The sequence below is a fragment of the Podarcis cretensis genome, assembly GCF_951804945.1.
Source record: "Podarcis cretensis genome assembly, chromosome: 13".
Lineage (NCBI taxonomy): Eukaryota > Metazoa > Chordata > Lepidosauria > Squamata > Lacertidae > Podarcis > Podarcis cretensis.
Genome location: NC_137182.1, coordinates 37,153,545 through 37,181,352, shown reverse-complemented (window position 1 = coordinate 37,181,352; position 27,808 = coordinate 37,153,545). Strand labels below are relative to the sequence as shown.

At 47.9% G+C, this 27,808-nt stretch overlaps 1 protein-coding gene across 6 annotated transcripts; it reads left to right on the top strand.

Moving 5' to 3' along the window:
- The first annotated feature begins 7 nt into the window (after positions 1-7).
- TULP2 (TUB like protein 2) lies at positions 8-27,174 on the top strand. 6 transcript variants are annotated; one of them, XM_079950515.1, is made up of 18 exons: positions 8-100; positions 708-870; positions 3,251-3,372; positions 5,931-5,980; positions 7,947-7,991; positions 9,812-9,863; positions 10,675-10,831; positions 11,454-11,579; positions 12,890-13,009; positions 14,839-15,033; positions 16,689-16,880; positions 17,222-17,358; positions 19,435-19,617; positions 21,709-21,821; positions 22,890-23,004; positions 24,439-24,537; positions 24,652-24,823; positions 26,360-27,174. In XM_079950515.1, exons 2-18 carry the CDS (start codon positions 804-806, stop codon positions 26,491-26,493), a joined length of 2,079 nt encoding a protein of 692 aa, XP_079806641.1. In that variant the 5' UTR covers positions 8-100; positions 708-803; the 3' UTR covers positions 26,494-27,174. The 6 variants fall into 6 exon arrangements, with proteins under 6 accessions (XP_079806641.1, XP_079806639.1, XP_079806640.1 ...); XM_079950513.1 differs by lacking the exon at positions 8-100 and adding an exon at positions 225-273 and having other exon boundaries at positions 3,246-3,372; XM_079950514.1 differs by lacking the exons at positions 8-100; positions 7,947-7,991 and adding an exon at positions 225-273 and having other exon boundaries at positions 3,246-3,372.
- The last annotated feature ends 634 nt before the right edge of the window (positions 27,175-27,808 follow it).

Genomic DNA, 27,808 nt, shown 5'->3' with positions numbered 1-27,808 from the left:
CCCGCCTTCCAAACTCTTTTGCATAGACGGCCACGCCCCCGTCCTCCTCCTTCCCAAATAGCTGCATCCCCCCTTTTCCTCCCTTTATCCGTGTTTTCTGGTAAACGGACGCTAGAGGGCGCAGAGAGGAAGGCGATAGAAGTTAATTTAAGGCGCAATTAGAGCCCGGATTTATTTGGAGAGCGAGAATTTAGCAGCGGCCGCGTGTGATCTGCTAACTGGCGAATGTATTTCTGAGCATGGGCAGAGTGCATTGGAAATCACAAGCTAGAGGTATAAGGCGCTTCGCGAGCGCTGATCCGGGAAAGCTTCTGCTACAGTAAAATGTATTCCTTAATATGCTGGTTACCCCTCTGAAATTTGCTTCGTAAGGCTGCTTGCTTTTAAAAATCTGCTGACGGAGGCACTAGGCTTTGCTGCTTCCAGTGTCAGGCAGAAATTCAACAGGGGCAGATGCCTCAGCATGGAGACACAATAAACAGGAGGAGATCTTTACTGAGCAAAACAAAGATTGTGGGGTGGTTAATTAACTGAGGTATCTCAGTCTTATTCATTTCAGTGGGTCTACAGTATTCTGAGTAAAACTTGCCCGAATGCCACCCAGTGATAACAGTGGCTAGAATTCATTCCAGTAAATAATAATTTCAAAATAACTATAACTATGTTGGTAGTATTTCCAGAAAGCTGATTATGTTTGTCTCTTGCAGCAAAACGAAAGAAGTCTTCACAAACAGCCGCATACCCAGCATTGTTTGGGAATTCTAAGAAACCAGAAAATCAGTGCAGTTTTGAAATTGATTCAAATGGTGTCCAGTGGAGTCCAAACAAAGATCTCAGGAACCATCATGCAAAATTACAAGATTTTAAGAGGTGTGCAAATGCATATCAAACAGTCAACTTTCCAAAATGCATAGGCGATAGAAATGTCAGAAATGTGTTGTACAAAAATGATAGTTTTATCTGCATGGTAAGTACGCATTTCTCAATTGCAGTGGTACCTCTGGTTACGTACTTAATTCGTTCCGGAGGTCCGTTCTTAACCTGAAACTGTTCTTAACCTGAAGCACCACTTTAGCTAATGGGGCCTCCTGCTGCTGCGCCACCGCCGCACGATTTCTGTTCTCATTCTGAAGCAAAGTTCTTAACCCGAGGTACTATTTCTGAGTTAGCAGAATCCGTAACCTGAAGCGTATGTCACCTGAAGCGTATGTCACCTGAAGCGTATGTAACCCGAGGTACCACTGTACTGCAAGAAATAGGAAGTGTGCCAGCCAGTACGTGTATTTATGAAATGTAAGTTGCATCTGTACACTCAATATGCCAGCAAGTTTGGAAAACTCAGCAGTGGCCAGAAGATTGGAGAAGATCAGTCTACATCCCAATCCCAAAGAAGGGCAGTGCCAAAGAATGCTCCAACTATCGCACAATTGCACTAATTTCTCACGCTAGCAAGGTTATGCTTAAAATTCTACAAGGAAGGCTCAAGCAGTATGTGGACCGAGAACTCCCAGAAGTGCAAGCTGGATTTAGAAGAGGCAGAGGAACCAGAGACCAAATTGCAAACATGCGCTGGATTATGGAGAAAGCTAGAGAGTTCCAGAAAGACATTTACTTCTGCTTCATTGACTATGCAAAAGCCTTTGACTGTGTCGACCATGGCAAACTATGGCAAGTTCTTAAAGAAATGGGAGTGCCTGATCACCTCATCTGTCTCCTGAGAAATCTCTATGTGGGACAAGAAGCTACAGTTAGAACTGGATATGGAACAACTGACTGGTTCAAAATTGGGAAAGGAGTACGACAAGGCTGCATTTTGTCTCCCTGCTTATTTAACTTATATGCAGAATTCATCATGCGAAAGGCTGGGCTGGATGAATCCCTAGCCGGAATTAAGATTGCCGGAAGAAATATCAACAACCTCAGATATGCAGATGACACAACCTTGATGGCAGAAAGTGAGGAGGAATTAAAGAACCTTTTATTGAGGGTGAAAGAGGAGAGTGCAAAATATGGTCTGAAGCTCAACATCAAAAAAACGAAGATCATGGCTACGGGTCCCATCACCTCCTGGCAAATAGAAGGGGAAGAAATGGAGGCAGTGAGAGATTTTACTTTCTTGGGCTCCATGATCACTGCAGATGGTGACAGCAGCCACGAAATTAAAAGACGCCTGCTTCTTGGGAGAAGGGCAATGACAGGCCTAGACAGCATCTTGAGAAGTAGAGACATCACCTTGCCAACAAAGGTCCGTATAGTTAAAGCTATGGTTTTCCCAGTAGTGATGTATGGAAGTGAGAGCTGGACCATAAAGAAGGCTGATCGCCGAAGAATTGATGCTTTTGAATTATGGTGCTAGAGGAGACTCTTGAGAGTCCCATGGACTGCAAGAAGATCAAACCTCTCCATTCTGAAGGAAATCAGCCCTGAGTGCTCACTGGAAGGACAGATTGTGAAGCTGAGGCTCCAGTACTTTGGCCACCTCATGAGAAGAGAAGACTCCCTGGAAAAGACCCTGATGTTGGGAAAGATGGAGGGCACAAGGAGAAGGGGGCGACAGAGGACGAGATGGTTGGATAGTGTTTTCGAGGTTACCAGCATGAGTCTGACCAAGCTGCGGGGGGCAGTGGAGGACAGGAGTGCCTGGCGTTCTCTGGTCCATGGGGTCACGAAGAGTCGGACACGACTAAACGACTAAACAACAACAACAAGTTGCATCTGTAGCTGTGGGTGGAGCAAATAAGCCTTTACTGTTGGGCAACTAGTGCAAAATGCAGTGGCTCTACCATTCACCGGAGCAGGATATTGCCGCCATGTCACGACGCATACCGCTAAAAGAATTGCACAGGCTGCCAATGAGCCACCTGGATAAATTCAACCTGCTATAAAGATATATGTAGTTTGGGACCAGGACGCCTGAGAGTTTGTCTTTCCCCTTATATACCTAATCAATCACTGTGCTGTGCAGGTGAAGGTCTGCTGCAGATAGTCCATTCTGCACAATATAGAAACTAGGCCTTTCATGTGGTGACACCTTCTCTTTGGAATTCCCTTTTTAAATATAAGACAGGTGCTGCCTCAGTTGTCTTTGCAGTGCCTACTGAAGACTTTCTTCTCCCAACAAGCCAACAACTTGGCTTCCAACGGTAACAGAGACCTTTCTCAGTCTGTATCTGCATTAGAATTATTTTTAGATGTTAAAATTGTTTTATTTTGCATGTGTTTGCTGCTCTGGGCTCCTTTTGGAGGAAAGTTAGGGTGCGGATAAGACTGGAATCCACTCCCCTCTACTCATGGGAAGAGCCTTTGTTGGCACATCTACTAAGCCGCTCTGGAACCAGCCAAGTCACGTCTATGTTGGCATCCAGTAGAATGGTGAGTGCCTCTGTCTCTGCATTCTGGAATTCTTTATTCCAGAATGGAACATCTTTTTAATCCTTTGTGGCATCGCCAAGATTACCCATTGTCCAATCAGCAAACGGTAGCTTGTATGGTGACCTTGAGCACTGAAGGAACTAGTGTGTAAAGCAGCTGCTGAGAGCTGGAGGACGGGGGAAAAAATATATTAAGCGCAAGTTCTAAGTTTTTCAACTCTGGTTGATCTACTGACCTCAGTTCCTGAACTGGAATTTGTTCTTTCCCAGCTGTAATGCTGTCTTAGAACTTGTGGTGTCTTAGCAAAGCCTGAAAGGGCTCCTTTATGCAAAGCGGACTCAAAACATACAAGCCGTAGGTTTTGTGGATTTCCTGGAAGGATATAAAGGACGCTGGAGCCATGCTCAATTGGAACAATGATATCAACATGTCACTAAGACTGATCTCGCCAGAGGAGGTAAGCTAACAGAGAGGAGGATGGTGAAGCTAATGGGAGATTTTTTAGTTCAGTTTGGAGAACAGTTGGTGTCTGCAGCTTCAGGCTGTCAGACAAGATGCCCAGTGGACCCCCTTGCTGAGTGGTGGGTCCACCACCTCCTCCTCACTTCTGCCCCTGCTGCCCATCTGCTTGCCCCCTACCTCTGGGCTCAGTCTCTACAACCACCAGGGGGAAGAGTCAGTTGTGACTGTGCTCTTTGGACGGGGAGGGTGGAATACCTTGGAGGTCAACAGTAGGTGGCGCTAGAGCCAGTGGCAAGCAGGGGAGCCGACCAATTCTAGTCTTGCCCCCATCCTGCTCCCTGCTAAATTGTACAGGGGGCAACACTGAGAGTAAGGAAGAGGAAGTGGAGAGGCAGTACCATGTCCCTGGATTGGTTGTCGGTAAGAAAGTCAGCAGATGTGAGCTGGCTCAGGGCAGACTTGAGGCTGGTGGGGCAGTGCCAACATTTGCCCTAATGGACCAACTTCCGCTAGGGAGAGCATGAGGCAACTAAAGCTTGGTGCTGTTTCTCCTTGCTCTGCCCAGCAAGGAGAGGAGCAACGGGGCCAGGAAGAATTCTGGGGAATTCAAATTGTAGTACAGTGGTACCTCTGGTTAAGAACTTAATTCGTTCCGAAGGTCCGTTCTTAACCTGAAACTGTTCTTAACCTGAGGTACCACTTTAGCTAATGGCGCCTCCTGCTGCCGCCACGCCGCCGCTGCCTGATTTCTCTTCTCATCCTGAAGCAAAGTTCTTAACCAGAGGTACTATTTCTGGGTTAGTGGAGTCTGTAACCTGAAGCGTCTGTAACGCGAGGTACCACTGTATAATAAAGTGCAATCGATAGGAAATAAAAGCAGCAATAAAAAGCACCGTTAAAAATCATGCAGCATCTACCACTAGGCTTGCCAGTCTGAATCTCCAGGTGGCAAAGGGTGCCTTTACTGTTCATGCATCTTGCAAGCTTCAGCTCAGCAGGAGCTGGGTGCAAATTGCAGCATAGACACTGGGGGGTTCCGCCTTCCTCTGCTACTGCCTCCCAATTAACCTCCATCTCCAGGGCCTGCCCTGTGATATCACTGATATCACCAGAACATCACCAGGGGCTGCCCCAGGGTCTCAGGTTTGGACCGTGAGATATCAGGGTCTGAAATGCTCCTGAGTTTGCAACCCTTCCTACCGCAGCGCATTACAGTTGCTACAACTGGCAGAAAAACTATGAAGTGGTCTGCGAAGACCCACAGCAGCCTTCAAGTGGGCAGGGAGAGGGGAGACGATTGGGAACCACTGCCCTATTCGTATATGTGTGCGTGGATGTAGCCATAGTTCTGCAGCTGCTCATTCAAATGCAAGCTTTTCCTCTTGCTCGCTCTCAACAGACACGCACTGTGCAGGAAAGACTTGCTCAGGGTTCAGCAGCCCAGCCACCGGCTGCTCACACACCTGACTCCCAAGGCCACTAGGCAGAAGAGGCACCTTTCGAGGCAGACACAGGTCCTGCAGACTTAAGGCAGACAAAGTCACAAAGCTGATTAGGAGAATCTGATGCTGGTTTGGCGGGGGAAGAGGAGCTGCTCCACTGCATGCCCCCCCCCCCGCCCTTCCGCACCTGCCTTCGCCAGCTGCAGTCCAAAGACCAGAGCTAGGAGGGAGAAGACAGGATCCAACCTCAGGGGGATTTGAGCGGTTTGGGGTGAAAGCGGTGAGTTAAGAAGGGAGCTTGGGCTCGTCCTTGAGCAGGATTCCGGGTGAAGGGTGTCATTTGATTGCATTGATCGAATCGCGGCAAGCTGTCTTCTCATTCTCTACCGAAAGATAAATATCTGACACCGGTTTTTTTAAGGGAGTGTTGGAAGGTGCCAGGAGTCACACCTGGGAACTCTGGATCAAGGAGCGAGAACTAGTGATTTGTGACACTAGCAAAGAGAAGCCAAGATTGGCAGTGAACTGAGAGTCCAAAAGACTCAGGGCAAAGACGGCTGTGTCGTAGATGACAGCAGGGGGGGAAATTGGTTTTAAAAATCAAAAGTAATATTGTGCACCTCTATCTATCCCCTGGTTTTTTCTGCTTGGCAGATGCAGTTCGATCCTGCTGCGGTCCAACCATCTCCAGCAAGGCATAAAATGTAAGCGAACGGGGCTCTTCTGGGTGGGTGGGTGTGTACTGTTGGCTGTTATTCTTGCTAATCCCTCCTGAGGCTAATTCTATCTTGTCCACCTTAGAAAGAGAACAGATGCCTTGCTTGGAAGCCTCGCCCGTTCACCTTCACGCTTTTAATCCATGCTCTTAGCCTCCGGAGGTCATTTTCGTTTAAGAACCCACTTGTGAGGCTGCTGTCAGAAGAGATGTCTGTGCCACAGACTTAATCAATTCTAAAAGTCAGTTTAGCTGCTCTGGCTCACCGCCCCTCACGCCCCCAAAAATGTTCCCTAGGAATACATTTCAGGGCAGGCAGTTGTGTTTGTCTGTTGCACAAAGCAACCAAGAGCCTTTTGGCACCTAAAAGATTTGTTTGTGAAGGTGCAGGACTTTGTATTATAGCTTAGCAACATCTGGAGGGCCACAGGTTTCCCACTTTTGCACTGAAACTTAAATGTTATGTAAAAGAAATGGAATAATAATAATAATATATTTATACCTCACCCATCTGGCTGCATTTCCCCAGCCATTCTGGGCGGCTCCCAACAGAATATTAAAAACACAATAAAACATCAAACATTCAAAAACTTCCCTAAACAGGGCTGCCTTCAGATGTCTTCTAAAAGTCAGATAGTTGTTTATTTCCTTGACATCTGGTGGGAGGGTGTTCTGCAGGGCGGGCGCCACCACCGAGAAGGCCCTCTGCCTGCTTCCCTGTAGCTTCACTTCTCACAGTGAGGGAACTGCCAGGAGGCCCTCGGAGCTGGACCTCAGTGTCCAGGCTGGACAATGGGGGTGGAGACACTCCTTCAGGTATACTGGGCCGAGGAACAAGTCTAGCTGCCACATTCTGGATTAGTTGTAGTTTCTGGGTCACCTTCAAAGGTAGCCCCATGTAGAGCTGCAGTGATGCTCCTACAGCCTACCTCAACCTGATGTCCTTCAGATATTGTTGACTCTTAACTCCCATCAGCCCCAGGCAGCATGGACAATGATCAGGGATGATGGGAGTTTGAGCCGGATCCCTCTGCTCCTTTCAGACTGGCTCTTCAAGGCTTCCAGTAGCTGCAGTTTGGTGACAGACCATATGCTTGGGCTGGAGAAGGTCCCTGGTTCAGTCCCTGGCCTCTCCATATAAAACATGATGAATATACCACTTACAGTGGTGGCCCGCAAGACAAATGCCTCGCAAGACGAAAAACTCGCTAGACGAAACAGTTTTCCGTCTTTTGAGGTGCTTCGCAAGACGAATTTCCCTATGGGCTTGCTTCGCAAGACGAAAACGTCTTGCGAGTTCTTGCGATTTTTTTCCTTTCCCCCCCCTTTTCCTAAGCCGCTAAGCCGCTAATAGCCGCTTAGTCGCTAATAGCCGCTAAGCCGCTAATAGCGCTAAGCCGCTAATAGCGCTAAGCCGCTAATAGGGGTGCTTCGCAAGACGAAAAAACCGCAAGACGAAGAGACTCGCAGAACGAATTAATTTTGTCTTGCGAGACACCACTGTATGGGATGCTCTTTCCCAGAGATACTTGCTTGAGGGTGCCAATGCTGTAGTCCTTTGGGTGCTAAGTGAAAACCATCCTGCTTCCTTCTGCCGTTATGCGTCCCAAAGGCATAGCAAAAAAACAACTTCTCAAAATATATAGTAGATGCAAACAGCCCAGAGAGCTTGGCAGGAGGAGCAGTATGTGAGCGTAATTAAATAAAAAGAGGTGTTGTGCAACTGTCTCGGCAATCCCTTGCCTGTGCTGCACCGTTCTTGCAGATTGCGCTAATCTCCCAGCCTGCCGTTGGGACTGTCCCTGTCCCTGTGTGGTTTGCCTGTAGGAGCACTGGACATTTTACAGCAAATATGACTTTTCTGCTTGCTAGTGTCAGGACGTATTTAGGGCCTGAGCATTCAGAAAGCATTTTTCTTTTTGGTGGTCTGACCCACCTGCACCGTTTTCTTGCAGCCTCACGGAATCCACAAGTAAAAATGCTTCACCCACCCCTGGGAGGTAAGGAAGGGGAGGAAGGGAATTTAGTAAGAACTGGTCTTCTTAGTCTGCCTGTCTGCCTAGCTTGCTAGCTGCTTAGCTGAGTATTGCAACTGAGATAACAGCATAGTGGTTAAGAGGCAGAGGCTGGTTGTACGCGGAAACATTTACAGCTGTATCAGTGGAAAGGTAGTGGCGCAGCACCTCTTTTCCATGCAGAAAGTTAGGACTGGGAAAGACCCAGGTCTGAAACCCTGGAGAGCCACAGCCAGTGTAGACAACATGGAGCCAGGTGGGCCAGCAGTTGGACAGCTTTGTATGTTCCCCAGCTATGCACTTATTGACAAAAACGCCCATTTCAAAATGGTATAAAGCAGAGCTAAATGAACATCAGGGCTGCAACCGTTCATTGGCTGGGTTGATACATTAAGGCCCTTTTTGACTGAAACGACACCGATTAATCGGGCAACACGTTTCGGCAATGTTCGCTATTTTTAAATAAAAGCACTTACACAAACTTCAGCTGAAAAATGTCATTCCCCTTTAATTATAACACAGAAGGGATGCCTCTTGGCCCCAGTGCCATCATATATCTACATATAAAGAAAAACCCAGCATATTTTCTCCCTTCAAAACTATCGGTTTAGTCATAGGAAAATCTGTGCAGGTCTCATCAGGGAACGAATCCATTATTTATTCAGGCAGCACCTCTAAATAATACCAGCCTGCCGTACAGTTGTGCGTGTAAAGTGCCTTGAATGTTTCAAAGCACTTTGGAAATCCTAAGCATCTTTATTAAGCCTTATTTTGATTAGAACTCGGCTCCATTCAGTCCTAGATGCTGTCTTGTTACAGCTCCATCGTCCCTAACTGCTAGCCTTCTCAATGGGGCTGATGGGAGTTGGAATCTGACAACATCTGGAAGGCCACAGAATCCCCATCCCTACTTTAGGGAATGGGCCTAGTTTAAAAATAGTGGAGCCCATCTTGTTTCTCCCTCACTTGTAACTCCTCTTTCCATCAGTGTGAACAATACAGAGGGTATCCATGTTATTCTGCTACACCAAAAATTACAGAGTGTCTTTGAGCCACCTGAAGTTGAACATATTTATTATGGCACCTAAGCCAGATGTGGCCAGGTGTTGTGGGCTGCAGATTCCATCATCCCCGTCAGTTCGCTATGCTGGCTGTGGCTTATGGGAGTTGTGCAATCCACAACATCTGAGCAGCACCTCAGAATTAGCGGACTCCATCTGCTGAAATAAAACCGTAGTCCACGATAGCTTATATGCCATGGCAACTGTGGCAGGTCACATCATCCATACCATACATTCAAAGCGTGTGGCTTCCCCCAAAGAATCATGGGAACCGTACCTTTGCTAAGGATGCTGGGAATTGTAGCTCTCTCTGAGGGGTAAGCAGCAATTTCCAGGATCCTCTGGAGGAAGCCATGTGCTTTCAATGTGCCGTGTGGATGTGACCGTAGTCTTTAAGGTGCCACAACACTGCCATTTTTTTGTGAGTGATGCAGGAGTTCGAGAGCACAGAGGGCTTTATAACTTATAAGTTATGATGAGCGTGTGGACATGGATATTGTCCACTTTACCGCCTCCACCGTGGCTGGGCCTTTGAGGCTTTTGTGAGGTCACAAAATCCTTTCAGCGCCATGGCACTCAGAACCCCCAGGGAGCAGCAATCCTGGGGACTGACCCCTCTAGCAGGTGGGGCTGCCCCGGAGCTGGCAGAGTGATGCCACATCTCAGAATGTACCGGAATTTGTACCGCCGCCTCCACTCCCTCTCCAATTCACCTCCTGATGCTGGTACCCCTTTCTCTTCTAGCAATGGCAACGACGAAGCAGCGTTCATCCGGAAGCAGAAACTGGAAATCCAGGTACCTTGCCTTAGGAGCAGGCCAAACTCTCGGGAGTGGGGAGGAGCTTGAACATTGCTGGGGACCTTCTTGGTGGGGTGGGGTAGACAGCTCTCGAGCTGCAGGGATGCAGTCGCTTGGCGTGTGTTATCTGTAAGTGGCAATGCTTTGTTTAAAAGGTTCTTGAGTATGGCAAGGGCAACACACCCCATAATTCAGCTGCTGCAGTGTATTCTAGCACAAGGGTTTAGATGTGGGTTTTTGGCAGAACTCGTCTGTGGGATCTCTTAATGGGGGAGGCAAATAGAGGGGAATCATTGCAATTGAGGTGAGTCTTAGAATCATAGAACTGTAGAATTGGAAGAGACACAAAAGGTCATCTAATCTTCAATCCAGTGCTTTTAATGGTAAAAAAATAGGACATTGGTATTTGTAAAAGTGCTGTGGGTGTTGCCATAAAACCGCAAAGAAAGAGGTGACTGTACTGCAAACCACAGCCACCAAAAAAGTGTTGAATATACACAGCACCCTCCTCTACACCAGTGTGGTGTAGTGGTTAAGAGCGGTGGACTTGTAATCTGGTGAACTGGGTTCGCTTCCCTGCTCCTCCACATGCAACTGCTGGGTGACCTTGGGCTAGTCGCACTTCTCTGATGTCTCTCAGCCTCACTCACCTCACAGAGTGTTTGTTGTGGGGGAGGAAGGGAAAGGAGATTGTTAGCCGCTTTGAGACTCCTTAAGGGGAGTGAAAGGCGGGGTATCAAGTCCAAACTCTTCTTCTTCTATTTAACCCTGCTTCCGTTTCTGACCATCTCTCTGTACACCCTTCCAGCGCCGTATCATCGAAAAGAAGCAACGGCGCAAGCGCCAGGAGCCGCTCATGGTCCAGGCCAACACGGAGGCCAAGGTGAAGGGGCGCCGTGGGAGGCGCAAGCCAGAGGAACGCATCCCACTCATGGAGTCTTGCAGTGAGCATAGCCTGTGCAATAGTGAGTATCAGCAGCACTGCCCAGCCTGAGAAGATCATGTGGCCTAGCAGCCTGCTCTCGGCATTTAAATCCTTTTGTTGGGTGGGGCTTCGGGAACGTTGACATATCCCATCGCGTAGGATGAAATTCCAATCTACGAGGAGGCTTTTTTATTGTAATAATTATTTTTTAAATAAACAGAGCTGCAAAGTGATTAGTAACTTCAAATGTGCACACATTTAACCTGCATGCATTTAAATTTGCACCTTTGAAGGCTACAGAAGGGGGCAAAGCAGTCAGGGATGAGCTTTGATAATTATATTAAAGGCACCCCCCTTTTCTCCAAAGAGCTTGAGGGGGTGTAAATGGTTCTCTCGCCCCCTCCCCCCCCCCCCGGTATATCATCATAACCACCTTGTGAGTGAGGTAGGTTATGCTGAGAGACCGTGACTAGACCAAGATCACCCTGTGGCTGGATTCAAACTCGGATCCTTGAGGTCCACAACCAACCCACTTCGGTACTGGACCAAAATTTGCCCTGCTCAGCTAAATGGTAGATAAAATGGATGGCGTGGAGTTTTCGGAGCTTTTCTTGGATGAGATTTGATGCCCATTGAACGATAATCCGCCTGTCTTTCCAAAGGTACAAGCAACCCTTTCCTCGTGGAATCGGTCCCAGAGGCCCACCTTGGCGCTCATATGTGGGGTAGCTCTGTGCAGATGAACCGGACGCACAACGGCCAAGGGGAATGCCAGGAACCCTTTCCAGGTAACAAAAGAACATACGATCATATAAGAGCTTTGCTGGATCAGGCCAGGGGCCCAACTAGTCCAGCTTTCTGTTCTCTCAGTAGCCAGCCAGATGCCCTTAGGAAGCCCACAGTCAGGGCAATGGGCACAACAGCCATCTCTCCCCTTGAGACTTCCTCATAACCCTTCCCAGGTCACACTTTCTCTCCTCAGGCCACACTCCTGAGTAGCCTGGTTTCAGTGTTTTTGCGTTGCTAATAATGACTCTTGCTTGTCTGGATGAAGGATAGAGGCAAGGGTGGGGACTAGCCTACCGTGCAATGGTAAAATTTACCTTCATTGCTCCTCCCCCTTTTGCCCTATGACCCTGCCCAGCACATGTGGCCCTCAGAGTAATTGCCCAGAAGGCAATGTGGCCCTTGGGAAGAAAAAGTTCCCCACCTCATAGGCTCTGAAATCTTGCACTTCTCTTTCCAGGAATAACTGGGGATTATCCCTATTATAAGAAAATCTCTCTCTTTTCCTTATGGGGAGCCCTTAAGAGTCCCCCAGGAAATCTCTATCGGTGAGAGAGAAAGCAGAGGCCAGCCAGAGCATATTGAAAGCAAAGCGGCTAATAAGCCTGATCTTTATTAAAGGAAACCAGCTATTGCAACAGGGTCCCCACTCACCACACGCAGGAGGGAGGAGACCCTCGAACAATGGTGCGCAAGCCCCTATAAAGACTTTTGAAATTGCCCACCCTGTAACCCAAGACCACCCCTCAAAAATCATACATACAACACAGAAAGAGGTGGTCCCCAGCAGAATTCTGAGAGCGCTGCTTCTCTCCTGTCTGCCAGGATACCTGATAATGCCTTACTTGATAGCATTTTCTGGGTAGCCTGGCCATCACTTTGAGATGGTAAATACTTTAGTTCCCTAATCTCTTAGGCATATAGATAGTTTGCTCAGCTTAACGCATACTTGCTAGACTGTATTTACAGGGTGGTGTAAGCCCCTACAGTCCAAAGTCAATTGGAAAGCTTTTCCCATTTCCTTCCTCCTCTCAAGAAAAATATTTGAGGTCAATTTGGGAGAGTCAAAATGGCTTCCTGTACTATTTCAGACATGCGGTTTATATGCTTATATATTTGTTTGCCTTGTACATTTATGAACATTTATTCTATATTTGAGACCATAGAATTATTATAATCCCCACCAGTTTCCTCTATTCCCTGAGGTCTTCAGCACCCTTTCACCTTTATTTATTTTTTATTTTATTCAACAAAATTTATACAGTGCTTGATTGAACCTCTATGTGGTCTTTGTGCCCTGCCCTCTCCACAGATTTCTTTGATGAGGCCCAGCTGGAGGAGGAGCTGGAAGTGGCCATTTTGGAAGAAACCCAGCCTATCAACAGGAACGAATCAGCTCCCAAGAACGGCTGGCAGGCCAAACAGAGAGAAGGTGAGGGGGGGCGGGGGGAAGAGAGAGAGAAGAACCAGGTTGCTGAACATTCACCACTGTGATACCATTAGTGGTTGCTAAGCAACTGCCTCTGATCCTCGGTTGCCAGGCAATAGAGCTGAGTCAACAAGACTCGTACTGCTTTGCACATGTCCAAGGACGAAGTTCTCCTATGCAGAGAGGGGTTCCCAAAAGGCAGAGTCAGCTATATTAGGCAGTCTGCGGGGCGCACAGGTACCCCAATGCGGGAAATACCCCTGCTAATGTTCCTAGTTGATTTGAGGGGATTCCCGCTACTAGTCGCTTCCCCAGTGCAGGGAGAGAAGGTCTAAAAGTTAAATTTATGAGGAGGAGATAGCTGGTGGTGTGGTTTCTACAAGGAGTTGCTGTGGGAATAAGGGGTAGCAAAGTTTTTACTCCTGTTCATTCCAGATATACAGCGTTTAGTGAATTTTAGGGGGCTTTATAATGGATAATCATGTTGTTGCCACTCACCAGATTGTTGCGTTCCAGTATTCTTCCTGTGTTTCCCTCCAGACCTGATCTGTGGGAAAAAGAAAAAAAATTATAGGGCTTAGCTGCCCAGTGTAGGTAGGCAAAATTCAACCGAGGCTTCAGAACTAATGTGCCTTTAGTTAAAAACTTCCCCCTTCAAGCTTCTGCCCATTTTATTTCTTCCTGTGCAGCAGAGCTTGTGAGGAATTGCTGCTTAATTAGTCACTCTGGTAACGGGGTTTGGAGAAGGCTTTCATTGTTAGTTTGTTGCCATCTTTTATTTTCTATTGTAGCAAAATCAATAAAAGAAGGGATTTAACCCTTTCCCCAGTGCCATCTTCTGAAACAGTCACCACCAAAGTTGCTTTTATCTATGAACGGGAGTTGGGGAAGACGAGTATAATACGAGAAATAGCAGCTTCGAGGGAAGTGGCAAATAAAATTGGCGAAATGGTGCTACAAAAAGGGTTATGTTGTGAACTGTCCTGAGATCTGCAGGTGAAGGGTGGCATACAACTTTAATAAATAATAAAAGAGTAATTACCGTAAATTACCTACCCCCACTCCCCTAAGAACAGGGCCTCAGTCCAGCCTCCTCATAGGTCTTCCTGCAGCAGGTTTTACAAAAAGAAATCGGGAGATCCAATCAATAATCTCACACTTTGGGCCTCATTTTAAAATGGCAAGTTTCTAGTTCTGGTGCAGATATAAGCTGAAAAATGTGAGAGCACAATCTGGTGATATCACAGGAACCAGAGAGAGAGACTTAGCCAGACTTCCACTGATCAAATTCCAGTGGGAATTCAGGGCTTCCTATACTGTCTTTCCTTCTCCCTTCCCATGGTTGGAAACTAACAGCATAAATAATGCAGTTTTTCTTATTTACAATCCCCCTACACTGTGGGTTAAACCACAGAGCCTAGGACTTGCCAATCAGAAGGTTGGCAGTTCGAATCCCTGCAACGGGGTGAGCTCCCATTGTTCGGTCCCTGCTCCTGCCAACCTAGCAGTTCGAAAGCACGTCAAAGTGCAAGTAGATAAATAGGTACCGCTCCAGCGGGAAGGTAAACAGCGTTTCCGTGCGCTGCTCTGGTTCGCCAGTAGCGGCTTAGTCATGCTGGCCACATGACCCGGAAGCTGTACGCCGGCTCCCTCGGCCAATAAAGCGAGATGAGCGCCGCAACCCCAGAGTCGGTCACGACTGGACCTAATAGTCAGGGGTCCCTTTACCTTTACCCCAAGTTGCAGAACTGGCCTTTTACTGGCTTGCTATTTAAGGCACATTTCATTCATAACCCCTGAGGTCATGGTCATCTCTTTCTTACCAGCTGCAGGGCGCCCCAATGCCCAGCGACATAACCAGGCTTCCAGATCAAAGAAGGAAGTCTTATCACTCAGAGAGGCTGTTCCATCTAACATTGTGGACATGGAAGGCAAGGCTCCTGGCTGCGAGTTCCAGGCACCCCTGTTGGAAAAGGAAGCCTCATCCCCAATACAGAAAGCTCCATCCATCATCATGGATATGGAAGGTGAGACTCCAGAATTCTGCATAAGAGTACAGGGAGGCATGGAAAGCCCCCTCTTGAGGCAAGGGAGTATGAGCTTGTGCTTTGAACATGTGCCCCGTTTCTAAATAACTGTGCCAGGGAAGCATGTATACTCTGAACAGGGCAGAAGAATTTGCATTTAAAGCTGTGCATATGCAAGTAGTAAGATAATATGCCACTGCTGCAACGCTTTCTGTATAAAAGCTGCTGCAAAAAAGGCAGCTCAGAAACTTCCATTTTAAATGCATCGACTTCATTGGTTGCTAAACAGTTTCCAGGCTCAAGCTTAGAAGCCACCTTGACAATTATGTAGTATACAAATGACCATGTTGGTTAATAAATTACATTTCCCCCACCTTTCATACAACTGTGACATACACAGTTCTCTCCTGAAGTTTAGGTGGGTTCCCATGAGGCAAGACACAGTGATAACAGCAAGGACCTTTATTGAACTACATGACTGGGAAACGGGGGCAAAGCAACTTCTTATATACATTTCTGAAAGCCTGAGCCACTCCCACTCCCAACGTGATTGGCTGTCTAAACTTCGAAGCTGCGAATGACAACTCAAGAGTTCAAGGGCCAATGGCAGAAGCCCAAATCTTGAAATGTTCTGTGATTGGACAGCATGTATTGAATCAGAACACAGTAGCTCAGAATCCTTAGTCCAGACTCAAGCTCAAGCAAACACAGACCACTGAGTACATAATGGCTCCCTTCCTCATTTAATCCCTACAACAACCCTTTGGGTAGGTTAGGCTGAGAGGCAGTGGCTGTCCCAAGGTCACCCAGAGAGCTTCATGGCTGAGTAGGGATTCAAACTTTGATTTCCAGGTCCTAGTCCAGCACTGGTCACCCTCTGCTTTAGCACAAGATCAGGAATGGGAATGAGCGAGCAAGTGGGGGATGCACAGTGGATCTGTGTTTAATAAAACAGAGTGCAAAGAGTGTCCAATGGGTTCATGGAGGGAGGGAGCAAACAAGGAAGAAATAGGAAGACAACAAGGCCTATCTTCTTACATTATTCCTCATGTCAAATATGAGCCATTATTCCTGAACTGCATGCAGACAGGAATATAGACCGGTGTGTGTATTCCCTGGGTGCAGAAATTACATCTGATGTTGAAAAAATATATGCTGAAGTGAATATACAGACACACAAAGCTATCCTATATGAGCCAAGCGAATGGACCACCGCACCCAGTATTGTCCATTCTGACTTGCAGCAGTTAAGGGTCTCAGGAACAGTCTTTCCCATCAACTGTTACCTGACATCAATCCTTGTTAGGCTGTTGCTCACTTGTATTTTTTCCTGGAAACGCTGTGGGGTATACAGGGACACATCGGTGAATGACATGGTTTGTGTGTTATGTACTTCTGGTCTCTAAAATATAAGGCAAGTGTGGGGAACTTTTGGCCTTCCAGACGTTGTTGAACTACAACTCCCATCAGCCCCGGCAAAAGGGGCCAATGGGTAGGAATGATGGGAGCTGTAGTTCAGCCACATCTAGCGGGCCTGAGACTCCCCACACGCCTGATACAAGGTCTGAAGCAGCCCTGGGACAGGAGGTAGAAGGTGGCGTGGAGACGAGAACGAGCCAGAAGAGGGCAGTAACAGAATTGATTTCACATCTTAGACCATTTCGAGAATGAACCGCAGAGAGAAGACATGGACCTAGAATCTACAGGGTCCAAGGATACCACTGGTGAAGCCTGCCATGTTGACACACTGCTCAGCAATTCTGACAGTGAGGGGGAGTCATCCCAGGAGTTAACAGTCCCACCCTCACCCATGAAAAAGCCCCGGGACAGGATGCTTGCACACAGAGGTGAGTGGCCTTCCAGCTGGAAGGGGATCATCTGCCGAACTTCTCTTTAACTGATCTTGGCAAAGAGTTCTGAGATATAGCCAAGATATAGCCAAGAGTTGTGTGTGTTTCTGCAGCTCTCTGCAAACATCCAGTGATGTTTAGCACAGAATTAAGTGTCATGAGGACCTTAGGTAGCTAGTTTTTTTAAAAAACAACAACTTTCTAGCATTAATGGCTGTTAAATTAGGCATGCAATGTGTAGGCTATGCCCCTGATCTAAAGCGGTAGAAGGGAGAGACAGAGAGAGATTAGTGACTGGATTCCACCCCATCCTTCCCAATCCTCCTTGCTCTGCTCAGGGTCTCTCACCAATGGAAGGAGAAGCCAGAGTGAGGAAGACGAAGACGATGAAGAGAAGGATGACGAAGATGAAGACTTCAAGGACAAGGATCAAGACATCCTTATGTACTTCCGTGAGGAAATTGACTCGGCCACTGTAAGAGGCTATGGCTGAAATTGAGCATCTCCTTTTCAAGCATCTGAATGATCACTCGGGATATATGTGGCTGGGCGCATACCATATATTTAAAGTGCATGGCTTCCCCCCCCAAAAAAAAAATCCTTGGAAGTGTAGTTTACACACACTCACATACTTACAATCCCCAGCACCCTTCTCAAACTACAATTCCCATGATTCTTTAGGGGAAATTGCGCATGCTTTAAATGTATGGTGTGTACAGTATGCAGTTGTGCTAATGTGAGAGAATGTCCCCCCTCCCACCCCCCCTATCCTAGCTGTTGCCCCTGATGTCCTGCAACTCTACTCGGTTGCTATTCCATAGGTACACCTTCACCTCACCCCAGCTCCATTTTGTTCATTGTCCCGCTGCCCTGGACTCCACAGAAACGGACAAGGTTGGGGGAAATGATTGTCAGTTTTGACAGACAAATTTGGGGTGGTCCATTTCCATTTGTGGAAATGGACAACGCTGTCTCTCTCTTCCCCCTTATCCGTGGCTAGAGAACAGTAATGGAAACTGGCCACAGTGAAATGGAGAAGCTTATCCCTTTCAACATACTTTTATCAAAAGGTGGAAAAAGGCACTCCCAAATATGTGGAAAGAATGGTGGGTGAAGGACTTAAAAAATGGGTTCAGATGGAACCCATCTGTTGCTGTGCTGCTCCCTTGAAGGGCGGTGCCACAAACTTAAAACAGGGTCTACAAATGGTTGGTTCAACTGTCATAGTTTAAGAGCATAAGCCATGCTTGCTGGATCAGGCCAGTGGCCCATCTAGTCCAGCATCCTGTTCTCACAGTGGCAGACCAGAGGCCTGTGGGGAGTCTGCAAACGGGACATGAGCACAAGAGCACTCTGTTTCTGCTGAGGTAACTTGGAAACTCTGGTTCTTTTTGTGGGTTTGCTGAGAATTCTCTCTTAGAGGTTCTTTAGGCCAGGAGAAGATTGGCCGGGCATAGGCCTACATAACAAGTGCCTGATTTTCTTCTCTAGCTTTACACACACACCCTAAACACACTACCTTTTAAAAACCAGGGAGTCAAAATCTGCTATTTTAAGATTTTAGCACAGAGCAGGACCAGCCCAAGACCTTTTGGCACCTGAGGCAAAATGGTGTCCCCCTCCCCACCAGGGAAGAAGGGGTGAGTGAATATCTACATCAGGAACAAGGAGAGGAGTAAAGATTTACACTGGGATCTGCTGCTCCAGTGGATCCAGAAGCCTGAGGCGGTCACCTCACATTACCTCATGGGCAAGACGGCCGTGGCACAGAGTATTCCTTTTACAAGGTCATAAACCATACAGGAACGGAGAGCCTGTTCTCTGCGATAATTGCTTAAGTTGTGTTTAATTAGGCTTGGGAAATCCCGATATTCAAGTTGATCCGACATTAGCTTTGAGGGAATTAATAATCACATGGCCTGAGGTGTTCGATAAAATTTGTCAGCTTTTTGGCTCTCTAAAAGTTGTTGGACTCCAACTCCCAATTGCCCCACCAAGTATTGCCAATGACCAGGGAAGCTGGGAGTTGTAGTTCAATAACATATCAAGTGCCACAGGTCCCCCATCCCTGCTTTAGCCTCTCACAGAACTATAATCCACAGGATTCCATGTGTTTGAAGCACTTGTGGGCCACATATAAGAGCAAGGAGCCAAGCAAGCAGTTAAAGGAGAGAACAGTTGCTTTTGACTGAGCTACCCTACCTCATTCCTTCCAAAACACCTCCCATCTGAGGACAATGTTGCCTTGGGAAGGAAAGAGAGAAGACTGAATTGTCTGAAAAGCTGCCGTCTAATTCCCAGTATTCCACCTGAGGGCATTTCCCTCCTTCAGATGGTCTACTTAAGGACCATCTTGCCCCAAAGGGAGGAGAAGGTCGAGTTATCCAAAAGGATTTGTTCCCCCTTGTCACTTGTCTTGGTTGTTTTAATGTTGTTTCAATTGATGCTTATTGTTTCCCATTTCCATGTTAACTGCTTTGTGAGGTTTTCCCCAAAAGCAGTCTCTAACTAACCTTAAGAAGCAGCCTATCCTTATTTTCTCCCCTCTCAGTCTCCCAGTGAAGAATGTAGCACCCCTTTGTCCCTCAATTTGGATGACCTAGAAGAATTTGTACTGAAACCCGCTCCTCAAGGCAGTACAATCCAGTGTCGCATCACACGGGACCGGAAGGGGATGGACAAGGGCATCTTCCCCTTCTACTACCTGCATCTGGAGATGGAAAACGGAAAGAAGGTATCTGCAAGCGAGAAGGAATTCTGTGCCTTTAGAACAACAACAGCAACAACAACCCTGCTTTCAGGGGTCAGCAAACGTTTTCCGCAGGGGGCCGGTCCACTGTCCCTTAGACCTTGTGGGAGGCCAGACTATATTTTTGGGGGGATCCCCCCCACGACTCTCCCCTCCCTTCTCCACAGCACCAGACGAGCCCCGGTGGCTGTTTACCTGTGTCTTGCGAGCGGCAAGGGCTGGCGGCAGTGGAGGGATGATGAGCGGCACGAAAGGGCTGGCTCTGGAGAGGGGCTGCTTAAAATGGCGGTCAGCCAACTGCGGCTCAACAAAGCCCAGCCCCCACCCAGCCAGGGTGGTGTAGTGGTTAAGAGCGGTGGACTTGTAATCTGGTGAACCGGGTTCGATTCCCCGCTCCTCCACATGCAGCTGCTGGGTGACCTTGGGCTAGTCACACTTCTCTGAAGTCTCTCAGCCCCACTCACCTCACAGAGTGTTTGTTGTGGGGGAGGAAGGGAAAGGAGAATGTTAGCCGCTTTGAGACTCCTTAAAGGGAGTGAAAGGCGGGATATCAAATCCAAACTCTTCTTCTTCTCTAGGCAGGGCGGGGAGAAGCCAGGAGGAGGGAGGGAGGAGGCTGCAGTGTGTGTGAGGGAGAGGGGGGGAATGGTGCAGCCCGAACAATCAGAATCCCCATGCCGATCCACGCGGCGATTCCCAGACCATACGCGGGCCGGATCCAGAAGGCAATTGGGTCAGATCCAGCCCCCGGGCTTTAGTTTGCCGACCCATGGACTAGAGTCCATCAGATGAATGAAGTTTTAGCCCAGGGGTCAGCAAGCTTTTTCAGCAGGGGGCCGGTCCACTGTCCCTCAGACCTTGTGGGGGGCCAGACTATATTTCTTTGGGGGGGCGGGAATGAACGAATTCCTATGCCCCACAAATAACCCAGAGACGCACTTTAAATAAAAGTACACATTCTACTCATGTAAAAACACGCTGATTCCCATACTATCTGTGGGCCAAATTTAGAAGGCGATTGGGCCAGATCCGGGCCCCGGGCCTTAGTTTGCCTACCCATGTTTTAGCCTTACTTGGTGGGGATATATAGTGAGAAAGAAAAGGTCAGAAATGGTGAACAGTGGGGTCTAATAGGAAAGAAATGTCTGGCAATTCAGTTAAGGCGGCAATCCTGGGAGCTCATCTCTCTCTCAGTGGATGGCTTCCAGCCTCATGAGGGCCCTCCCCACTGCCATGGCAACCACTGGGGCCCTGGCCTTACTAACCTCTCAGCGATGTCGTTGGAGGCAAAAAGGCAAGTGCCTCACATATGCCAGCCCTCGCACTGGTGTATGTATTCTCTCTCACCTTCAAAAGATGTTCCATGGAAGAGGTTCCCAGGTACAATCTCTAGGCATGGCGAGGAGAATCCCCTGCCAGAAATTCTGGAAAACTGCTGTCAGATAGTGTAGTAGACAGTAATGAAAGGCTAGATGGATCCATGTTCTTAGTAGGTTGCAACAAGCTTCAGAGGAGGAAGCTGCCAATGGGGATATCCAGACTAGTGATCTTATCAATAATATTGTACAAGAACCTATAGGTAATTACTCTAGAGGGAGGTGCAATTTGTACCGCTTCCTGTGATTTGACACTGCTTAGCAATTATATCCCAGGGTTGTTTTCCAATACATTTGGAACTTCACTGGAGATGTTAAAAGCAGGTCATGAGGGACCCATGGGCCTCCAGATCTGGCCAAACTACAGCTCCCATGGCCATGCTTGCTGGGAGTTGTAGTCCCACAACATTGGGGGGGGGCACAAGTTCCCCACACCTGCGATAAAGTCTCTGCAATTATTCTGGATGGAAGTGGCTTAGAACTGGGACGGAGAGCCTTGGGCCTGTAGATATCTTTGGATTCCATCTCGCATCAGTCCCAGTCAGCGCAGCCGGCGGTCAGGGAGTTGTAGTCCAACAACATCCAGAGAAAGGGAAATGTAAAGATACCTGTGTGGATCAGAAAGGGGATGCTGGCCATTTTGGGAGGGAGGCTTGCCAGGGACCTGTCTCACTGACTGTTGTTGTGTATTCTCCCTCAGCGATTCATTATGTCTGGGCGGAAGAGGAAGAAAAGCAAGACTTCCAACTACCTCATTTCACTGGACCCCATTGATCTGTCAAGGGATGGAGATAACTACATTGGGAAAGTCAGGTATGTCTGTTTCAACCCCATCTTGCGTTGGCAGGGCTGTGGCACAGTTGGGAGGGTGCCTGGTTTGCATGCAAGTGGCCCCAGGTTGAATCCCTGCCATCTCAGGAAGCTCAGGTGATGTGAAAGACCGAGACCCTGGAGTGCTAGGGCCTTTCAGCGTTACGCTGCTGTGGTCACGTCACCCCAAACATCCAGCCCTGCAGCACCTTAGTAGGTAAGGTAAAGGGACCCCTGACCATTAGGTCCAGTTGTGACCGACTCTGGGGTTGAGGAGCTCATCTCACTTTATTGGCCGAGGGAGCTGGCGTACAACTTCCAGGTCATGTGGCCATCATGACTAAGCCACTTCTGGTGAACCAGAGCAGCGCACAGAAATGCCGTTTACCTTCCCGCCAGAGTGGTACCTATTTATCTACTTGCACTTCGACGTGCTTTCGAACTGCTAGGTTGGCAGAAGCAGGGACCGAACAATGGGAGCTCACCCCGTTGCAGGGATTCGAACCACCGACCTTCTGATCAGCAAGTCCTAGGCTCTGTGGTTTAACCCACAGCGCCACCCGCGTCTCTAGTAACCTACCCATTTATTGGGCTGAGAGCATTCATAGGCAAGAATCTACAATGCCTCCTATAAGTTATCGCCAAAGAAAACCACAGAGCAAGCGAGGCAGCCTCTTTTCTTAGAGCAATTTAAAGTTCAAAGTGATGATAGTGATCTTTTGAGTTGCCCAGTTTTTCTGGAGGAGGTGTTCAAAAACAATTCCCATAAGGAGCAGAAAATGACTATTAAGCCATTGTCCTTTCAATCATCTTGTTTATTGAGCATTTGTCCTAATTTTTTAACATATGCACAAATGATCCTTAGCTGGGAGACACAAAACACTTAAGTTTCATTCTCGGCCGCTGCATTTTGTTTTTAGCAGTGCTCTTGTTCTTCATTTATATTTTCCTTTGATATTGGGTTTTGTATTGTTATTTATTAATTGGGAAGTGGGGGAGTTGAGGATAAGGTATAACATTTCTAAAATAAGCATTTTTCTCCTCCCCCCCCCAAAAAAAACCTGCTTCTAGGTCCAACGTACTGGGAACCAAATTTACCGTGTTTGACAATGGGATGAACCCAGATAAGAAACCTTTTGTTCCAGAAACAGCCCAGCTGCGGCAAGAGCTGGTTGCCATTTGCTACGTAAGCTTGAATGGAGAGTGGGCCCTGTTGGAATGAGGGGAGGAGCCTGGGCAGCAGGAAAGACGCAAGATCTCAAAGAGCCACCAGCTGCCAAAATAGGCAACACTGAGCTAGATGGGGGAATGGCCTGTATAAGCAGAAACCTCTGTTGCTATGGTGCTGCCTGCCTTTACTACAGAGATGAGATGAGCCTGTAGTCCTCCAAAGATGTTGGGCTACAACTCCCATCGATCCCTGGCGATTAGTCTGAGGCTGATGGGAGTTTGGGTCCAACAACATTCGGAGGCCCAGAGCTCCTCCATCCCTGCTTTATTTATCACCTTCTGGCCACTTGTGGTGTTTTTCTCTGGTGTGAAGCAGCTTTTTCTCCCCGTGGGACAACGATGGTTGAGTCCTCGGCCCGGTATACCTGAAGGAGCATCTCCACCCCCATCATTCTGCCCGGGCACTGAGGTCCAGCTCCGAGAACCTTCTTGTGGTTCCCTCACTGTGAAAAGTGAGGTTACAGGGAACCAGGCAGAGGACCTTTCCAGTAGTGGTGCCTGCCCTGTGGAACACCCATCAGATGACAGGGAAATAAACAACTACCTGACTTTTTGAAGACACCTGTAGGCAGCCCTGTTTAGGAAAGTTTTTAATGTTTGAAGTTTTATTGTGCTTTTAATTCTGTTGGGAGCCACCCAGAGTAGCTGGGGAAACCCAGCCAGATGAGCAGGGTATAAATAATAATAATAATAATTATTATTATTACTACAAAATGAGAATGTTGGCTTCTGTTTCAGGTGATAGCTTTAGAATCTATCCACTGCATTGCACACAGGGGAAGAGTTGGTGCTGGGGCAGCTGCTTTGCATGCAGAAGGCCCCAGGTTCAATTACTAGCACCCACCCACCCTCAAGTAGGGCTGGGGGAGACCCCTGCCTGAAACCCTGGAGGGTTGCTGCCAGTCAGTAAACAATACTGAGTGGATAGGTCAGTGGTCTGACTTGGTACGAGGTGGCTTCTTAGATATGCATTTGCAGAATTCACAACATGCTACATAAATGAATAATAAAGTGACAGTAACAACCCGATGGCAGAGTGAATAGAATCATATACAGTAGTACCTCGGGTTAAGTACTTAATTCGGTCCGGAGGTCCGTTCTTAACCTGAAACTGTTCTTAACCTGAGGTACCACTTTAGCTAATGAGGCCTCCCGCTGCTGCCACACGATTTCTGTTCTCATCCTGAAGCAAAGTTCTTAACCTGAGGTACTATTTCTGGGTTAGCAGAGTCTGTAACCTGAAGCATCTGTAACCCGAGGTACCACTGTAATTGGAAGGGACCCCAGGGGTCATTTGTCCAACCCCCTGCAATGCAGAAATCTTCTGTCCAATGTGGGGCAATAGGAGAGTTTATGTTGCTTTTTGCTCCTTTCCTCGCCTCCTTTATAGGAAACCAATGTGCTGGGATTCAGAGGCCCACGGAAAATGACAGTGATAATCCCTGGTGTGGACGCGGACAACGAAAGGATCTGCATCAGGCCTAAGAATGTGAGTGGTTCACTGCGGAATGGAGGCTGGCAGGCAGCCCCGCTCCTTCTAGTGCCCTTCTAGGGCTTGAAACCGCCAGCATAAAACATCCCCGCATGTCTGTGTTGTCGGTAGGAACATGAGACCCTCCTGACTCGGTACCAGAACCGGAACATGCAGAACCTGATCAAACTCCAGAACAAGATGCCGGCTTGGAACGAGGAGACCCAGTCCTATGTGCTCAACTTCCGAGGGCGCGTCACACAGGCCTCTGTCAAGAACTTCCAGATCATTTCAGAAGACGACCGTGAGTAGTGGGCGGAGTTGAGACAAGGCGATTTGAGGCGAATGTGCTGCAGTCCAGTAACTTAAGCCACAGCCGCTCATAAGCAAAGCCGGTTCACTGGGACTTCCTTCCAATCAAACAGGCTTAGAAGGACCACTTCCTTTGTGGGCAAGGGATTCTCTGGTATGGCCTCCTCATCCCGGTACCTTCCAGATGTTGTTGGACGAACCACTCCCATCAGCCCCAGGCAGTGGAACCAATGATCAGGGATGATGGGAGTTGTAGTCCAGAACAAACAGAGGGCGCCAAATTAAGGAAGACCGCTCTGGCCCAACAGTCCCAGCCCGGATATTGCTGCATCTCAGCGATGCACAAGAAACCTTTGGACATAAAGGTCGCAGCAGACCTGAGTGCACGAATTACATATTTACGGGAGTAGGTTGTACAAACATTGGCTTGTGCAGACATGCCACATGAGGATCTCTGTGTAACCAAGTTAACTCTATTCACCAAGCTCCATAGGTGTAAGAAAGCTACTTGCGCCACCCAGCAGCCATCTTTCAAAAGAACAGGACCTCTCAAAGATATACACCCCTCCTTCTGTTTATCACAGGCTGAAGGAAAGTTTGAGCAGAGGTTTGGCTGTATGTAGTAAACGGAGGTGGTGGTGGGGTATGTATCTTTGGAGGAGAAGACCCTGAGCATGTTGTTTTGAAGAATGGGGAGATGGGTAGTGAAATATACTTGGGAGTCGAGAGTGCATTTCATGCTCTTTATTCAGCTCATTTATTTGAATCCCCGCTGCGGGGTGCGCTCCCGTTGCTTGGTCCCAGCGCCTGCCAACCTAGCAGTTCGAAAGCACCCCCGGGTGCAAGTAGATAAATAGGGACCGCTTACTAGCGGGAAGGTAAACGGTGTTTCCGTGTGCTGCGCTGGCTCGCCAGATGCAGCTTGTCACGTTGGCCACGTGACCCGGAAGTGTCTTCGGACGGCGCTGGCCCCCAGCCTCTTAAGCGAGATGGGCGCGCAACCCCAGAGTCGGACACGACTGGCCCGTACGGGCAGGGGTACCTTTACCCTTACTTTTATTCAGGTCATAGTGGTGAGGAGGAATGGAAGTTCCCCCAGAATGTCTGCTTTACATACATTATTTACACAATGGGCCCCACGTGATTGGCTAATTCCGGGATTCTCCTGTAGGCCAATCAGGTTGTGGATTCACTTCTACCTGGAGCTGGATTGGGTGTCTCCTGTGGACCAATCAGACTGCTGCATTCTGGGTCCTATTGTTCTAGGACCAATCAGACTGCTGCATTCTGAATCTTATTGTTCTAGGACCAATCAGACTGCTGCATTCTGAATCTTATTGTTCTAGGACCAATCAGACTGCTGCATTTTGGATCCTATTCAACTCAGTACATAACAGGTGGGCAGGCCGGCGAGGTGGTGGACCAGGGTGGATGTCTTCAAAGGCGTTTTGTCTGCATGTTTAGCAGCAGAGATTACGTACAGAGTTTCCTGTCTCATTGGTGCTCTCTTCCCATCTCTGCCGTACAGCTAACTACATTATGCTGCAGTTTGGTCGTGTGGCACCCGATGTTTTCACCATGGATTACCGGTTCCCTCTCTGTGCAGTTCAGGCCTTTGCCATCTGTCTGTCTAGCTTCGACGGGAAAATTGCTTGCGAGTAGAGACCCATCCCACCGACTTCTCTGACATCCAACCTCTGTGGCTTTTGCCCTGGATTGCTTACTGCTGCCTCGTAAAACTGGACACAAACTGTTTTGCTTTCAGTATTGCCCACCTTCTACCTCCGACTTTCCCGTCTTTTGTCAGGCTGGACCTCCACATGACCTGTTGCCGTCAAGCTGGCATGTGATTTCCCCTTTTGCTGCTCCCCATTCAAATCCCGACAAGCCATTTCCTGCCAAAGTATCTTCACCATTTCCTGTAGCCCCCAAACCTTTGACTTCATCTCCGTCTTTCTTGTTTTGATTCTGATTTTTTATTCACTTTGAAACTCCCCCTGCCCGACCTGATTTCTGACCTGTGTTGCTTAACCTTTGAACCTTGCTACTTTGGTTAAGGCTTGTTATGTCCTAACTCCCCCCCCCCCGCCTCCCCCCCTCAAAGTAACTAATTAATATCCATCTATGCAAGAAACATACCATCTCACCAGATGTGGACCAAAGCTCCGTTATTGAAGAAACAACAAAGCACTTGAAGAAACAGCAACTTCTGCCAGCTTCATGAATTCAGAACAAGGGAAGGGCAGCCATTTTGAAACTATGGGCTGAAGCTGCAACCCCACCTATTTTCCCTTCTCTATCAAATTGGGTAATAGATTGGAAATAAAGCTTACCCAGAGATCAGTCCGGCCGCCTGACTTATTCTTGGGAGAAGATGGGGCTCTTTTCAGGACGACCTGCTTCTAGAGGGGTTTGACTACATCAGTTGGGGATTCCAAACCACCCTTTCATCACATCTCTGTTTCCAACCTCATCACAACCAGAGACACTGATTTATATTGTATTTTAGGGCTCATCCAGACTTCTTCTTGTTGCTTGCCTAGAAAACACAAACAGTTTTGTGCTTAGCCCATGCTTTCTTGGCACTGGCAAGAGTGGATTTGCCTTTCCCTCAGAAAACCCAATCAGAGCAAACATCAATAAAACTCAGTTTATGTTTATTCAGATCCAGCAATAGGCAGCAGGTTTTCCTGGGGGGAAGGGGGAGGGCAAGAGGAAGCATGGATGAGATTATACAACATATAATCATATATTACTAATAGCCTGTACCAGGCACTGTTTGGGAATTCTGAAACCAAAAAATGGGTGCAGTTTTGAAAAGTTCAGCCCACCATCTTGATTCAAAATGGCACCCAATCATATACAAACTTAGTTGAAAACCTGGCTCCTTGATCTCAGGAACCATCTTACAAAATTTGGTTCCATTATCTTAAAAGGTGCCCAAATGTATAGTGAACAAACAAACAGCTTTCCAAAA